At 43.2% G+C, this 18036-nt stretch overlaps 1 protein-coding gene across 1 annotated transcript in view; it reads right to left on the bottom strand.

Moving 5' to 3' along the window:
• Window positions 1–17785, bottom strand: part of C2CD3 (C2 domain containing 3 centriole elongation regulator) — a 61891-nt gene extending 44106 nt beyond the window's left edge. The window contains exons 1-11 of the mRNA XM_079974279.1: window positions 17617–17785; window positions 14039–14308; window positions 11592–11749; window positions 10720–10934; window positions 8313–8551; window positions 8017–8146; window positions 7084–7206; window positions 6699–6843; window positions 4747–4901; window positions 2826–3044; window positions 2317–2429 (exon numbers count right to left, since the gene is read on the bottom strand). Of these exons, the coding sequence (XP_079830405.1) occupies window positions 2317–2429; window positions 2826–3044; window positions 4747–4901; window positions 6699–6843; window positions 7084–7206; window positions 8017–8146; window positions 8313–8551; window positions 10720–10934; window positions 11592–11749; window positions 14039–14308; window positions 17617–17680 (1831 nt within the window). The 5' untranslated portion in view covers window positions 17681–17785. The remainder of the gene's footprint in view (window positions 1–2316; window positions 2430–2825; window positions 3045–4746; window positions 4902–6698; window positions 6844–7083; window positions 7207–8016; window positions 8147–8312; window positions 8552–10719; window positions 10935–11591; window positions 11750–14038; window positions 14309–17616) is intronic.
• Window positions 17786–18036: the final 251 nt, after the last annotated feature.

The raw sequence follows: 18036 nt of genomic DNA, 5'->3' as shown, positions 1-18036 counted from the left end.
AAGGCACAATGAAAGAAGAACAGAACTAACTACTTAACTACCCCACTCCTCTCTGGCAGATTATTTAGGCTTTTCGCATTTACAGTGTGATCCTATACATATATACTACAAAGGATGTCTATGAGGCTGTCTCCCAGGATTTCAGCATTTAAAATCCATTTTTATTAACCCTATATTTAATTCCCCCCCCCTTAACCATCTAAAGGTTCTTTCACTCCCTTTAATTTTGTTGTTGTTTAGTCGTGTTTGACTCTCTGTGACCCCATGAACCAGAGCGTGGCTTGGAAACTTTCACTTTCTTCTCAAAGCTTCTCCTTTTTTATGTCCATGGAGTTTTGTTGGCAAAACGCTGGAGTGGGTTGCCAGTTCCTTCCCCAGGTGGATCACATTTAGTCTAAACTCTCGGCTATGACCTGTCCGTCTTGGGTGGCCCTGCGTGGCATAGCTCATAGCTTCTTCGAGTTATTCAAGCCCCTTCACCATGACAAGGCAGTGATCCATGAAGGTGATCCCTTTCTTTACAGTGGTACCTCGGGTTACATACGCTTCAGGTTACATACGCTTCAGGTTACAGACTCCGCTAGCCCAGAAATAGTGCTTCAGGTTAAACAGTGCTTCAGGATGAGAACAGAAATTGTGCTCCGGCAGCGCGGCGACAGCAGGAGGCCCCATTAGCTAAAGTGGTGCTTCAAGTTAAGAACAGTTTCAGGTTAAGAACGGACCTCCAGAACGAATTAAGTACTTAACCCAAGGTACCACTGTAAAAAAGGTAAAGGTACCCCTGCCCGTACGGGCCAGTCTTGACAGACTCTAGGGTTGTGCGCTCATCTCACTCTAGAGGCCGGGAGCCAGCGCTGTCCGCAGACACTTCCGGGTCACGTGGCCAGCGTGACATCGCTGCTCTGGCGAACTGGCACCAGAGCAGCACACGGAAACGCCGTTTACCTTCCCGCTATAAAGCGGTACCTATTTATCTACTTGCACTTAAGGGTGCTTTCAAACTGCTAGGTGGGCAGGAGCTGGGACCGAACGACGGGAGCTCACCCCGCTGCAGGGATTCGAACCGCCGACCATGCGATCGGCAAGTCCTAGGTGCTGAGGTTTTACCCACAGTGCCACCCACGTACCACTGTACTAGTAACTAAATCCTATTGACCAAACTGCGGGAGGCAGTGGAAGACAGGAGTGCCTGGTGTGCTCTGGTCCATGGGATCACGAAGAGTCAGACACGACTAAACAACAATAACAACAAATCCTATTCCAGATAACTAGACTGCCACTCTTCATTTTCTAGTTGTCTTATAAAGTCCTTTGCCTCTAGGTGTTTTTTTTTGGGGGGGGGGGGCTGATCAGCTTACTTTTCCTTATCATAAAGATCCAATCCCACCACCTTTCTCCACCTATAGCTGGGGCTGCCAGCCTTTTGGACTCACAGCTGTCCATGGAGGCGCAGGTTAAATCTGTGTCCAGGGCAGCTGTCTACCAGCTCCACCTGGTACGCAGGCTAAGACCCTACCTTCCCGCGGACTGTCTCGCCAGAGTGGTGCATGCTCTGGTTATCTCACGCTTGGACTACTGCAACGCGCTCTACGTGGGGCTACCTTTGAAGGTGACCCGGAAACTGCAATTAATCCAGAATGCGGCAGCTAGACTGGTGACTGGGAGTGGCCGCCGGGACCACATAACACCGGTTCTGAGAGATCTGCACTGGCTCCCAGTACATTTCCGAGCACGATTCAAAGTGTTGGTGCTGACCTTTAAAGCCCTAAACGGCCTCGGTCCTGTATACCTGAAGGAGCATCTCCACCCCCATCGTTCAGCCCGGACACTGAGATCCAGCGCCGAGGGCCTTCTGGCGGTTCCCTCATTGCGAGAAGTGAGGCTACAGGGAACCAGGCAGAGGGCCTTCTCGGTAGTGGCGCCCGACCTGTGGAACGCCCTCCCATCAGATGTCAAAGAGATAAAGAATTACCTGACATTCAGAAGACATCTTAAGGCAGCCCTGTTCAGGGAAGTTTTTAATATGTAATGCTGTATTGTTTTTAACACTGATTGGGAGCCGCCCAGAGTGGCTGGGGAAACTCAGCCAGATGGGTGGGGTATAAATAATAAATTATTATTATTATTATTATTATTATTTTGGGGTCAATGGGGACATTTGGAATTTTAAGGAACTGCAGGGTGCAGTGTGGCATAGGACAAAATGGATGCTACACCTAAAAGGACAGGACCAGAAAGTGGTGTTGGGCATGGCACCATGCAATCAGCTGCCCCATCCATGGGAGAAAAGGCCCCTTTCCCCCAGGCAAGGCTTACCTTCCCCTGAGATTTTACTTGACGCTACCCGAACTATTTCTGTCGTTATGGCAGCCTGGCCTGCTCCAATCTTCGAAGCTCCCACTGGAAAGTGAAACTCGACAAAGAATGTCCTGTGAATGGGAGAAACAGAAAGCGTATTGGGTGAATCAATCCACTGTTTTTAATATAATGAGCCAAAGTGGAAAGGGCTTCAACACAAGCCACTGAGCTCAAGCTCAGCGGCGGACAGCTTTGCATGCAGGAAATCCAGGATTCAATTTCTGGGATCCCCAGGAAATGCATGGAAACACCCTATCTGAAATCTTGGAGAGCCATTTGCCAGTTAGTGGAGGCAGCATGGGACTAAATGGACCAACGGATTTGACTTGGTATAAACAGGGATTTTACATCACTCCCAAATCTTTGCTCTTATGATAAAATGAACGATTCTAATGATTCCTGCTGAGACTGGATCAAGTCAATGGGCTTACAGGTCTCACCCTTAAGAGAGAAGGAAGAATTATTACCTCTTTTTGGCCAACGCTGGCCTGGGCGGCTTTCCAGTTGAACGTTTTTTGCCTGGAGTGATGTTTTCAGGGGGCACCTTTAGGCTCTCCACGACTGCTCTAGCTAATCGGACCCGGCCCAGCACTGCCAGTCTGTCAAGGCTCAAGTTGACAGCTCGTGTTTCCTCTGTAGATTCCGTGGAAGCCTCATGAAGAGGAGGCGGCCCAGCAAGAGAATGGCTGAGAAGGGGAACACGAACGAGCAGGCTAAGATAACCTTCCTCATAAAAAGGAAAGGGAAAGGTGCTCCAAGGAGTTGTTCTATTGCACATAAGGACCTAAGAGGAGCCTGCGCTGGATCAGACCAGTGGCCTAACTAGTCCAGGACTCTGTTTTCAAAGTGGCCAACTCACAAGAGGCATGCAAGCAGTACCGGAGGGCAATAGCACCCTATGAAGCTGTGATTCCCAGCAGCTGGCATTCAGTTACGTACTGTCTCCAACAGTGGAGATAGTACCTAGCCATTGATGTGAGCAGCCACTAATCGCCTGATCCTCCATGAATTTGCATGCTCACACAGTTGATACAAATGCACCAATTCTGTGTAGGGAAAAACACCTGAACTGAATTGATGTTCAGAGGAAATCAGGAGTTGTGATGTCATTATTATTATTTCTTAAATTTGTTAGTGATTTTTCTTGCCCAGGGCAACCCAAAGGGAGTTAAAACCAACCAAACAGCAGATAGAGAGAATTGATAAGAATAATGATCTGTTGTGACCTTGACGGAAGCATACAATAGATGAGCCTTCTTGTGTTTTGGCTCATCTTCCTCTTTTCTTCTTTTTTCCCCTTTTTGTCTTTCCTCCTCCTCCTTTCCTTTTTCTTTCCCATAATAGCTTAAGTTCTATGCCATGCACTTAGATTTTTTTTGTAGTTTTTTAGCTTTTTTCATTATTATTATTATTATTATGAAGGATTTTTTTTTGTAATTTTGGTTGTTTATATTTCTCTGTACAGTGGTACCTCGGGTTATGTATTTGATTCATTCTGGAGGTCCGTTCTTAACCTGAAACTGTTCTTAACCTGAAGCACCACTTTAGCTAATGGGGCCTCCCGCTGCTGCCGCGCCGCCGGAGCACAATTTCTGTTCTCATCCTGAAGCAAAGTTCTTAACCCGAGGTACTATTTCTGGGTTAGCGGTGTCTGTAACCTGAAGCGTATGTAACCTGAAGCATCTGTAACCCAAGGTACCACTGTACATTTAAAACATCCCACCCACTTCAAAAAGGCCACAGATAGTTAAACCAGGCCCACGGCCTGGTTTAAAAGCAAAGTTTTTGCCTGGTGCTTAAAGATGTATAACGGTGGTGCCAGGCAAGCCTCCCTGGCGAAGCATTTCACAAATGGGGAGCCACTCCAGAAAAGGCCTGTTCTCGTGCTGCCGCTCTTCAGATCTCCTTTGGAGGGGGCACACAAAGTAGGCCCTCGGATGCTGATTGCAGAGTCCTTGTCGGTTCACATGGAGAGAAGCAGTCCTTAAGTTACAGTGGTGCCTCGCAAGACGAAATTAATTGGTTCCGCGAGTTTTTCCGTCTTGCGAAGCACGGACTTTGGAAAAGCTTCAAAAATCACCAAAGTCTTCAAAAACCTCAAAAAAGGCTACCACACCGCGTGCTATGAGTTGCTCCTCGAAGTGAATGCACGGTTTTAAGAAAAAGGAAACAAATTTGCAAGACAAAGGAAACAAACTTGCAAGACGTTTTCGTCTTGCGAAGCAAGCCCATAGGGAAATCTGTCTTGCGAAGCAACTCAAAAAACGAAAAACTCTTTCGTTTTGCGAGTTTTTCGTCTTACGATGCATTCGTCTTGCGAGGTACCACTGTATTACAGTTCTGAGCTGCTTGAGTCATGTGTAATGGAGCCCCCAGCAACTGGTTTACCTGGGTTTTGTCTCCCGAGTCCCTTTCTGACCCAAGGGGCTAGACTCTGAAGCCTTTTTTGATCTCCGACACTTGCTGTTCTGTGACTTTAGTTTTCCGGAAGCAACAGCATCTTCCTCGTCACTGAGGAAGTCACTTAAGCTGCTGTCAGACTTCTAAGGAAAAAAGATTGAGAAAAGCAAAAAACATTTAACAGTCACAGAACACTCAGGAATTAACGATTCAGTTACCAAAAGGAAGTTCTCCTTATATTGAGATTAAAGATGGTAACCACTTATGAAAACCAGATGATGAAACAGAGGGAAGTCAGAAGCTCGGCAGAGCTAAAACTTTGTAAAAGGTGATATGATGTGATATTTTCAAAAATGGAAAATTAATAAAAAAATATTTAAATAAAAAAATGTAATTACAGTATAGAATTCAAACTCAGTTGCTGAAATACATGATCTGTTTTAGTAGGCACGTTGCTGATTAATAAAAGGAACCATAGAATTATTTTTTTAAAAAAAGATGGTAACCTTTTCCAAACACTGCAAGTTTTTTAAATCTCTACTCAAATTCTATTTTGTGGCCAAGCTAGACAGAGAGATATGAGGAGCATCTGGAAAGCTGTGAAGTTAAAGGGGTAGAGGCAGAACCTCCGGTCTTCATCTACTCATCTAAGTCCCGACACAAATGAGAGGTGTGGCATATCTGATGTGTTCCTACATGAATTCTTTTTTTATGTGGGATGCCTCTAGCTGCCAAGGGTGTGAGTACGCAACATTATTTTCTCAGGAGAACACTCTGTGGACAAGCTGTGCTAATCTTCTATTGGGAGGGGCACCACATAAATCTGATTGACCTAGGAGGGGGCTAGTGTTTTAAACTTCACTTTAGTCTTTTGCACACCTAAAACAAACGTTTTTTGTCTTTCTGCAGCTCTCGTCTTTTGGACGATGCCCAGTGCAAGAGAGGTAAGACGGAATGAAAGAAGAGGCAGAGAGGAAGAACATAAGCCAGCCTTCCCCAATCTGTTGCCCCCCCCCCCAAAAAAACGTTTAGACTATACAGTATTTTTCGCTCCATAGGGCTCACCGGACCATAGGGCACACCTAGTTTTTAGGGGGGGAATAAAGAAAAATATATATATATTCACCGCCCCCCCCCAGGTCCAGGAGTGGCAGCAAGATTGCACGCAACCTCGCCGCCACTCCCGGAGCTTGCAGGACTGGGGGTGGGGAAGCCCGAGCTTCCCCTGACCCCAGCCCCCAGAACAGGCAGCTATCCGCAAGCCTTCCAAGCGCAGCGGGAACTCCTGCCGCACTCAGAAGGCTTGCGGATGGCTGCCTGAAGCCCAGCGAGCGCAGCAGGAGTTGGCACAGCGCTCGCCGGGCTTCAGGCTTCAGGCTGCTGTCCGCAAGCCTTCGGAGTGCTGCGCAACGACCCTTCTCGCTCTCCAGGCTTCAGCGAAAGCCTGCATTCGCTCCATAGGACGCACACACATTGCCCCTTCATTTTTGAAGGGGAAAAAGTGTGTCCTATAGAGCGAAAATACGGTAACTTCCAATGCCTACGGCTGCTGGGAGTTGTAGTCTAAAACACCTGGTGGGCGCCAGGTTACTGTGCTGACATAAGCAAAGCAGACTTTGATTTGCAGAATTGTTGCCTGGTTCATCCTGGTCCAGTACTCTGACTGACAGCAGCCTTCCAATATCTCAGGCAGAAAAGTATTTCACAGCCCCTCTTGAGACTCTTTTAACTAGAGATGACAGAGGTTGAATCTGGAACCTTGCACAGGCAAAGCATGGGTTCTACCACTGATCAAGGTCCCTTCTTCAAACACAGGATAAGAGACTATGTACAAATAATGTTTTCTAGCCAACAAGCTGACTGTGGTAAGACTGGCTTGGTTCATGGAAAGCTTAGTCACAATAACATGCCCAAACCACCTACACGCCTCTGGCGCTTACTCGAGCCGTGTAGAACAAGTTTTCCAGCAGACTCTGGTCATAGTGGGGGTCGTTCAGCTCACTGTCGTACACCTCACTCCCGGGAGAGATACATTCCAGGGGAGAGCCTGTACCATCCAAAAGGCGCAGAGGGGAAGAACCAGAACTGTGGGGAAAGAAAGAAGATAAATATGCACATCATCTAGCTGCATACACAGACATGCGCATGCACACAGTAACGTTGAATTCAGCACTGTCCTAGCTTTTTGGTTTTTATCCAGCACCGCTCTGCTAGGTGATGTACAGAACACAAATGAGACAGAGTCTCTAGCTGTGTTAGACGGAATCTATTGTATTTCTGATGACCCTTGTTGCTGGAGGTCTCCCCACACATTTCACATCTTACCTGCCCAGCAAGAGCTGGATTGCTCTGTTTTCAGCATGTAAATCAAATTCTGAGCCATCAGGCAGTGGCTGAAGAGGCTCTTCAACGGCAGATATGAGGCCAGGGTGCAGGTTTTTAAGATTCCTGCATAAGAAAATATGCCAATAAGGGTGAACTAGGCACTTCCTGGGCATGGTATGCTCTGGATGCTTTGGACTACAACTCCCATCAGCCCCGGAAGTCATAGTGAATGGCCAGGAATGATGGAAGTTGTAGTCCAATTTAGCCGAAGGGCACTAGGTTGGGTAAGGCTGAACTGGGGGGGGGGGTTATGATATTAAGCAAGGATAAATTACCAAAACCAATGAGGTTTGCTTGGTGCCAACATTAGCATCATTTAGGCACCAGGCATTTTAACAAATTTTATTGCTATAGGCTGCAGACCCATATACATTTAACTTGTAATAAATCCCATTGGACTTCAGACATATATAGGATTGTAGTGTTTTGCTATGTTTCGTTCCTGCAGCAAAAAAAACCCTTAAAACAATCTGAGCCCCTCTCTAGTTCAACAGGCTTCCATTTTCACTCATTTGAGTAAGAATTCAGAAAATAGGGTACCGAATGAGTAAAGATGGTTACAGACTGTTGGACCAATCCACTGATTCCCTCAATTTAGTATACACACACACATACAAAGTTAGATCATATATCTTTGAAATGAGATGTAAATGTACACACTTCATGGTTTTTTCTGATATAGAGTTGGCAACTTGCATATTCCTAATTCAGCAGATGTCAGAGATAGAACCATAACTATTTTGTCTGTGTCTATAGAATTGTTGGCCCCAAGCTACTCTGAAAAAGTGATTTGATACATACTGCTTTTATTAAGTATCCTGAACGCCATTATATCCATGACACAAACATTCCCACATACTCTCCCAAACTCACTTTTCAACTAGTTTGGAGACATCCTGCTTCATGGGTTGAAGTTCATAAAGCTGTATATCGGGATCTGGATTTGATGTCATTGCAGACACTACCATAGCGTTTCGGAGTCTATTGCCTCTATCCAAAAGGGCTAGGGAAAAGAGGACAGGAGTGAACACCGAATTTAAAATAACAACTGTACATAGTGGCTTATGGGCAAGCCATTCCTTGACCACTCCTATAGGAGAAAGTGCAACGTGACAGAACTTTTTGAAACGATAACATCGTAGATGAAACCCAACTGTTTATATACATACCTGAAAGGAGATCTTTTGTGGGTGGGTTGTTGCAAGACAGAACGTGGGCAGGTTTGGCACTTTCCTTAGCCAATCTCACTTGAGCCTCAAGATCAGAGCCACCGGAAAACAACCCTTGTTGTTTGGGATCATTTGCATTGACGGAATCATTGTGCCCTTGGAGGTGGTGGTGCTGAGGTCGAAAAAACCCTTCTTTTAGGTTCTCGGAGTTCTCCTGAAAGTACAAGTGATCCTTGCCCCTGTTCCAAAACACAAGAACCATCACAAAGTTTAACTCAATGATGGTTTTCCAAAATGCCCCATATGCTGTTCTGGGCATGCATATAAAGTATCAGCATAACTGACAGGGAGAGCTGAATAATGGGGACAGAAAACACACCCTTGCCTTCAGAGCATTGCAGAGTGAAGGGCTAGGGGACATTCTGGCCTGCAGAGTTACTTGGGCACTGAGACATTTGGCAATATGTTCTCCTGAGTTCCATTGAGGAGTGCAGTCATCTCCTGCATCACCTGACAGAGGTCATCATCACTGGGGGACAGAGAGAGAGGGCTCATGAGCCGTTTTGCAACCCAGGATGTTCAAGTCATGGCTTCACGTGAACTGGGAAGAGACTGGTACCCCCACCCACCCTGAAATGCTTATGGGTAATGACAGCAATCCACTTTGATATGCGTAACAGACACCTATGCAGCTTAAACAGGGGTCAGAAAACTTTTTCAGCAGGGGGCCGGCCCACTGTCCCTTAGACCTTGTTGCGGGCCAGACTATATTTTTTTTTGGGGGGGGGAGAGAACAATGAATTCCTATGTCCCACAAATAACCCAGAGATGCATTTTAATTAAAAGCACACATTCTAGTCATGTGGAAACATGCTGATTCCCAGACCGTCCACGGGCCGAATTTAGAAGGCAATTAGGCCGGATCCGGCCCCCGGGCCTTAATTTGCCTACCCATGTGCTAAAATAAGCTTTCCCGAGGAATCCTGAGCTCCCTGGGTGCTTAATGGAAGCCAGAGTTCAGCCCATTAGCATTTTAAAAAAAGGACTTTAAGCATGCATAAGACTTACTAGCAGCCGATAGTCCTGTCCACCCAGATACATGAGAATGCAGAACACAATCGTGTTGGTTCCTTGCCAGCACTGGAAAACCTAGCACATGCTTCTCCCATGCCGTTCTTCAAGGGAGGTGTGCAATCTTGAGTGGAGAGTGCTTTTCCCGGACCAGTGGGTTGCCAGCTTCCCATCAATATGAGATTATGGGACAAGGAACCCACTGAAGACAATATGGCCTCTCTTTCCATCTAAGATGAGCTCCACTTACAAATCAAACCAAAACAAAGTGGCCAGCACCCTTTCCTGGGTCTCTCGAGGGCCTGCCCTTTCTAGGTTCAGAGGCAATGAAATCCACGAGAGCCAAAGATGCCCTGGAAGCAGCTCTCCAACCCACCTGATGTGGTACCACACCCAGAACAGCCAGAGGACCTTGCATAATAATAATTATCATTATTTAATATTTATACCCTGGCCATCTGGCTGAGTTTCCCCAGCCACTCTGGGCGGCTTCCAACAAAACACTAAAATACAATAACCTATTAAACATTAAAAGCTTCCCTAAACAGGGCTGCCTTCAGATGTCTTTTAAAAGTTTGGTAGTTATTTTTCTCTTTGACATCTGGTGGTAGGGCGTTCCACAGGGCGGGTGCCACTACCGAGAAGGCCCTCTGCCTGGTTCCTTGTAACTTGGCTTCTCGCAGCGAGGGAACCGCCAGAAGGCCCTTGGCACTGGACCTCAGTGTCCGGGTCTTCAGGTCTACTGGACCGAGGCCGTTTAGGGCTTTAAAGATCAGCACCAACACTTTGAATTGTGCTCAGAAACGTACTCAGATGCCTCCTTTCCCCTTGAATATGTGCCATGAGAAAGTGAATGCAGCTGTTTAGGGAAGTTTTTAATGACTGATGTTTTAATGTATTTTTAATCTTTTGTTGGAAGCTGCCCAGAGTGGCTGGGGTAGAAATAATAAATTATTATTATTATTATTTATTACAAGAAAAATGGCAGTTGATACGACCCCATGAAGCCTTCTAGATGTTGCTGAACTCCAGTTCCCATCATCCCCGATATTTGGCTGTGCCGGTGGGTTGATGGGAGTTTTGAGGGTCCCACCTCTGGAGGGCCACATGTTGTTTCCCCATCCCTGCCATCACTTAGTTAATTTCTACCTTACCCTTCCTCCCAAGGGAGCCCAGGGCGGCAAACAACAGGTGATAAAATGACAAAGGCCTATTAAAGGGCTTCACAACGGAAACAAAAGCCTCCACCCTGACAAATGTGCGGCTCAAATGTATTTATCTGTCTCTTCGTCTTTAAACATTCATCAAAATGGAAAACCAAAAAAGAGAAAAACACCTTGGTGTGGTGGCCCTACTACTGCTAGCGGATTCTTTTCCAATGATATTCGTGCTAGCCGGCCTGTGGGGCTGCCAGGGTGCAAGGAATGGGTTAGAGTCAGCCGCTTCTTTGGTTCCCCGGACTGACAAACCAGCACTGAAGCTGACATCTGTGTTTGGGACAGAGCTGTTGCTGTCATAGGTTTCAGACAGCGGTTCCAGAACAAGCGATACCTGAAAGAAAATGTTTGAAAAGGCTCAGCAGTATTAGTTAGCATTTGGAAAACAATTTTTTTAATCGCTTCACACCTTATTATTATTATTATTTATTAAATTCGTTAGTAGCTGTCAGGGAACTGACATCAGAGCCAGAAGTGGAGGCAGGGCTCCCAAGCGATACCGGAGAAGGGCCAAGCAGGGAGAGAGGGAACTCATCGGCTGGGGAAGGAAATCAGCGTAACACCAGGGATAAAGGGGCGCGGTTGGGGGAATCGGAGAGGGGTCTCCAGGACTCTTCGCTGGAGACCAGCGGGGAGAGCACAGGTCCTCCTCTGCCCACACCCACCCTGCGCAGAAGGCTTCCGCGCAGGGAAAGTAGGCGCAGACTTGGCGTCAAAAAGCTTTGGTGCTGGAAGAAGTTTAAGAAACGCCCACTGACGGATTCTGCTAGTGACTGAACAGCCACGAAGTGAAGGGCTGTCCAGTCAGGAAAGGTTTAACCAGGCTACCTAGCCAGGCGTGGTGGCAACTTACGCACAAGCAACCCCATACATTCATTACAGTAGCTTTATCTTGTGTTTTCCACGCCCACCTCACCATGTGTTGAACTTGGTGCACATGGCTGCCGTGGTGTGGGGGTGACCATTAAATAGGGAAAGGTTTGAGAATTACCTGCAGCTCTCCCATCTTCTCAGATGTCGGTGAGACAATGGTGAAAAATCCGCTGATTGGGTGACTTGGAGAGAGCTGTGCCAGCCCACTGATTTGCACCCGGCCAATTGGAAGGTGATTTGGTTTGGCCATTACTTCCAGGACAAGAGCACCCATATCTGTAGGAGGCAAAACAAACAAAAATAAACGAGCTCAATAAACAAAACGTGAAGAAACAGCACAATGTGTGCTTTTACTTCGTGATGCAGAAACAAGTGGCTGAGCTATTCAAGCTACCCTATACAGTGGTACCTCTGGTTAAGTACTTAATTCGTTCCGGAGGTCCGTTCTTAATCTGAAACTGTTCTTAACCTGAAGCACCACTTTAGCTAATGGGGCCTCCTGCTGCCGCTGCGCCGCCAGAGCATGATTTCTGTTCTCATCCTGACGCAAAGTTCTTAAGCCGAGGTATTATTTCTGGGTTAGCGGAGTCTGTAACCTAAAGCGTATGTAACCTGAAGCATATGTAACCCGAGGTACCACTGTATATGAAATCCAGTTCCTCACCTCCATCTCTTTTTTTTTTTAATATAAAATATTTATTATAGTTTTACCAAGAAAAACACATAAATACATACCACAAAGAAGAAGAAACAAACATAGCCAAAAATACAAAAAAGATACCCAAAAAAGGTCAACAAAAAATCATCAAAAAAGATAATAAAACACATAAAAAAGAAAAAATCCAACTTTTAGCTTTATACTTATTTAACTGTTTCTTGACTTCCTCACATCTCCCTTTTTTGTGTTCCCATTTACCCAATCAGATTCAGCAAATCCTTACCCTCTTTCAAATCTCATTGTCAAATATATATATGTCTCCAATCCTTCTTCTCTTTTTAGTTCATTCTTACCTATTCCTTATAACTTAGTCACTTATACCATATTATTTAAGTTTGACATAATATAACTCTAGTCTTTCACCCTTTTTTAAATTCATCTATGCATCCTTCTTTAACTTTGTCACTAATGCCGTATTATTTTAATATCCAACATCATTTTAACATTCATAAATTTTGCAGTGTTTCTGCAAATAGTCTTTAAACTTCTTCCAGTCCTCTTCCACCGACTCTTCTCCCAGGTCTCGGATTCTGCCAGTCATTTCTGCCATCTCCATATAGTCTATTACTTGCACCTGCCATTCTTCCAGAGTGGGTAAATCTTGTGTCTTCCAATGTTTTGTGATGAGTATTCTTGCTGCTGTTGTTGCATACATAAAAAAAGTTCTATCTTTCTTTGGCACCAATTGGCCGACCATACCCAAGAGAAAGGCCTCTGGTTTCTTAAGGAAGGTATATTTAAATACCTTTTTCAGTTCATTATAGATCATTTCCCAGAAAGCCTTAATCTTTGGGCACGTCCACCAAAGGTGAAAGAATGTACCCTCAGTTTCTTTACATTTCCAACATTTATTATCAGGCAAGTGATAAATTTTTGCAAGCTTGACTGGGGTCATGTACCACCTGTAAATCATTTTCATAACATTCTCTCTTAGGGCATTACATGCCGTGAATTTCATACCGGTGGTCCACAACTGTTCCCAGTCCGCAAACATAATATTATGACCAATGTCTTGTGCCCATTTAATCATAGCTGATTTAACCATTTCATCCTGTGTATTCCATTTTAACAGCAAGTTATACATTCTTGATAATATCTTAGTTTTAGGTTCTAACAATTCTGTTTCCAATTTTGATTTCTCCACCTGGAAGCCCATTTTTTTTGTCCAAATTATAGGCCTCTCTTATTTGATAATAATGCAACCAGTCTCGCACTTTATCTTTTACCTCACCTCCATCTCTTAGCCATGGCTGGATACTTACCATGATGGAAATAAGAAACTGGTATGGAGGTGGCCCAGGCTGGGGCCTGGAACAAGGGGTGATGGAAGGACCTGAAATGGGGAGAAAGTGAAAGGGGCAATGGGAAGGGGTTTCCCTCCCACCAAAAATAATAAATAAAATCCTTCTAATGCAGGCATCAAACTGAGGGACCATCAGCTAGCAACTTTTATAAGGCTCTGAAAAAGCAGAAGTTGCCCACCGATTATGAGAATGAACCTTATCTGCCAGCAATGCAGAATAATTTCACTGTTTGTTACATCTCACTCTAAGCTGACTCACTGGGACTTGCCTTGAAGGGGCAAAACACATCCATTGCCCTTCATTTAATAATAATAATAATACATTTTATTTATACCCCGCCCTCCCCAGCCAGAGCTGGGCTCAGGGCAGCTTACACCAATAAAACCACAGTAAAAACATAAGGGGGGGGGGCAATTTAAAATACAGATTAAAATGCAATTTAAAATGCAGCCTCATTTTAAAAGTAGCCAATTTGTGCTTTAGCAGCTTGTCCAACCCTAAACTAACAAACCACATGCTCAGGCTTCAAAGAAGTAGCTGTACCTGTAAGATAGGAGACAAACTGTTTTGGTCCACACCGAACTGGGTAGCGGGTCGTAGTTTTGAGATTTTTTTGCTCGGCCTGCGAGGTATCCCGGGGAACAAAGGCTGTCCCGTCCGATGTTTCTCCCCACCACCTCACCCGGATAAGGAAGGAAGCAGGTGGCTTGGCAACCATCCATAAGATTTTGCTAATGGTCAGCTTCAGAAAGCAGCGCAGTTGTCCTTCTACAAGCGGAGGCAAACTTGTAGAGGGGGAGATATCACTGACGTCTGTGGAGAAGAGGTAGAGCATAGCATTACAGTGGTGCCCCGCAAGACGAACGCCTCGCAAGACGGAAAACCCGCTAGACGAAAGGCTTTTCCGTTTTGGAGGCGCTTTGCAAAACGAATTTCCCTATGGGCTTGTTTCGCAAGACGAAAATGTCTTGCGAGTTCCTGCGGGTTTTTTCCCCTTCCCCCCCTTTTCCTAAGCCGCTAAGCCGCTTAACAGCTGATCCGCTAAAAGCCGCTAAACCGCTAATAGCGCTAATCCGCTAAGCTGTCAATGGGCTTGCTTCGCAAGACGAAAAAACCACTATACGAAGAGCCTCACGGAACGGATTAATTTCGTCTTGCGAGGCACCACTGTACTATTTATCCAACCCAGGCCAGTTAGTTTATTTTTTTTTTAAAATTAACTTTGTTTATCGTCTTTCAATTATTACATAGTAACCCAATGACATCCAAATACACAACAAAACATTGGCTTCTCTTCTCCCCCTCCCCCCCCCCCGGTCCATTGTTTTAACTTCTCCCCCCCCCCCCCCGCCCTTATGTTTTCTATTTTCTCTCTTATACCTTCTATTTCAATTTTATTGAACGGAGCTGTGCAATTTAGGTAGTTCTGTCCCTAGAATAATTCCCAAATTCTATCAGTGCTAAATTGTATTTTGACTGTTGCTTTTCTTTCTTTGTTTTTAGCTGTTCTTGCTGTTGTCTGCAAGGCACCTCGAGTCCCTTACCAGGCGGCATATAAATATAAATGTAGTTGTAGTAGTAATAGTAGTAGTGATAATACTACTACTAATAATAATAACAAATTTAAGGTATATGGTGAGCCCAGTAATAATAATACTAATACTACTAATAATAAATTTAAGGTATGTGGCGAGCCCGGTAATCATAATATTAATAAATTTAAGGCATGTGGTGAGCCTGGTAATAATAGTAATAATAATAATATTAATAAATTTAAGGCATGTGATGAGCCTGGTAATAATAGAAATAATAATATTAATAAATTTAAGGTATGTGATGAGCCTGGTAATAATAGAAATAATAATATCAATAAATTTAAGGCATGTGGTGAGCCTGGTAATAACAGAAATAATAATATTAATAAATTTAAGGTATGTGATGAGCCTGGTAATAATAGAAATAATAATATTAATAAATTTAAGGAATGTGATGAGCCTGGTAATAATAGAAATAATAATATTAATAAATTTAAGGTATGTGGTGAGCCTGGTAATAACAGAAATAATAATATTAATAAATTTAAGGCATGTGGAGAGCCCGGTAATAATAATATTAATAAATTTAATGTATGTGGTGAGCCTGGTAATAATAGAAATAATAATATTAATAAATTTAAGGCATGTGGAGAGCCCGGTAATAATAGAAATAATAATATTAATAAATTTAAGGTATGTGGTGAGCCTGGTAATAATAGAAATAATAATATCAATAAATTTAAGGCATGTGGAGAGCCCGGTAATAATAATAATAATAAATTTAAGGTATGTGGTGAGCCCGGTAATAATAATAATAATAATAATAATAATAATAAATTTAAGGTATGTGGTGAGCCCGGTAATAATAATAATAATAATAATAATAATAATAATAAATTTAAGGCATGTGGAGAGCCCGGTAATAATAATAATAATAAATTTAAGGTATGTGGTGAGCCTGGTAATAATAATAATAATAATAATAATAATAATAATAATAAATTTAAGGCATGGGGAGAGCCCGGTAATAATAATAATAAAAAATTTAAGGCATGTGGTGAGCCCGGTAGTAATAATAATAATAATAATAATAATAACAATAATAAATTTAAGGTATGTGGTGAGCCCGGTAGTAATAATAATAATAATAATAATAATAATAAATTTAAGGCATGGGGAGAGCCCGGTAATAATAATAATAAAAAATTTAAGGCATGTGGTGAGCCCGGTAGTAATAATAATAATAATAATAACAATAATAAATTTAAGGCATGGGGAGAGCCCGGTAATAATAATAATAAAAAATTTAAGGCATGTGGTGAGCCCGGTAATGATGACGATAATAATAATAATAATAATAAATTTAAGGCATGGGGAGAGCCCGGTAATAATAATAATAAAAAATTTAAGGCATGTGGTGAGCCCGGTAGTAATAATAATAATAATAATAATAATAACAACAATAATAAATTTAAGGTATGTGGTGAGCCCGGTAATGATGACGATAATAATAATAATAATAATAAATTTAAGGTATGTGGTGAGCCTAGTAATAATAGAAATAATAATATTAATAAATTTAAGGTATGTGGTGAGCCCGGTAATAATAATAATAATAATAATAATAATAATAATAAAATTAAGGCATGTGGAGAGCCCGGTAGTAGTAATAATAATAATAATAATAATAATAATAATAAATTTAAGGTATGTGGTGAGCCCGGTAGTAGTAATAATAATAATAATAATAATAATAATAATAAATTTAAGGTATGTGGTGAGCCCGGTAATGATGACGATAATAATAATAATAATAATAAATTTAAGGTATGTGGTGAGCCTAGTAATAATAGAAATAATAATATTAATAAATTTAAGGTATGTGGTGAGCCCGGTAATAATAATAATAATAATAATAATAATAAAATTAAGGCATGTGGAGAGCCCGGTAGTAGTAATAATAATAATAATAATAATAATAATAATAAAAAATTTAAGGCATGTGGTGAGCCCGGTAGTAATAATAATAATAATAATAATAACAACAATAATAAATTTAAGGTATGTGGTGAGCCCGGTAATGATGACGATAATAATAATAATAATAATAAATTTAAGGTATGTGGTGAGCCTAGTAATAATAGAAATAATAATATTAATAAATTTAAGGTATGTGGTGAGCCCGGTAATAATAATAATAATAATAATAATAATAATAATAATAAAATTAAGGCATGTGGAGAGCCCGGTAGTAGTAATAATAATAATAATAATAATAATAAATTTAAGGTATGTGGTGAGCCCGGTAATGATGACGATAATAATAATAATAATAAATTTAAGGTATGTGGTGAGCCCAGTAATAATAATAATAATAAATTTAAGGTATGTGGTGAGCCCAGTAATAATAATAATAATAAATTTAAGGCATGTGATGAGCCTGGTAATAATAATAATAATAAATTTAAGGCATGTGGTGAGTCCGGGGGGCGGGGTTGTCGTTTCCTTCCCTGCCCGCCTCACCCACCAATCCGGGGTGGGTCGCTCATGACTTTGACGGGGTCCCCGCCCGCCCGCCCTCCTCACCTTTCTTCTTGCGGCCGGACCCCGGCCGGGCCGGACCAGCCGCCTTGGCCTTCCTCGGCTTCATCCTCCCGACTAGGCCCCCCGAGCCCGCTTCCCGCTGCTTAGCAACGGCCGCCGCCGCCGCGCGGCCTTCTGGGAAACCGGCGCCAACGGCGGGTGGAAAGCCCGGCCGGCACTTCGCCGCCTCCGGTGCGACCTCCGACCTCCAGAGGGCGCTGCGGGGCTGCAGGCGCAGCCACTGAAAGGCGTCTCCGCGGGGACCTTCGCTAGTACTGTAGAGATAAGAACATAGAGGAGCATTCCAGTTGAGGTGCCGCGGCTCTGCTTCTCCCAAAAGCTCAGGTATGGAGAGCAAGGGCGGGTGAAATTGCTGGAGTATTCAGGTTTAGTAAATTCAACGAATTTAGTAATTATGATTAT

The sequence above is a fragment of the Podarcis cretensis genome (genome assembly GCF_951804945.1).
Source record: "Podarcis cretensis genome assembly, chromosome: 4".
Taxonomy (NCBI): domain Eukaryota; kingdom Metazoa; phylum Chordata; class Lepidosauria; order Squamata; family Lacertidae; genus Podarcis; species Podarcis cretensis.
This window is presented reverse-complemented; position numbering and strand designations above follow the sequence as displayed.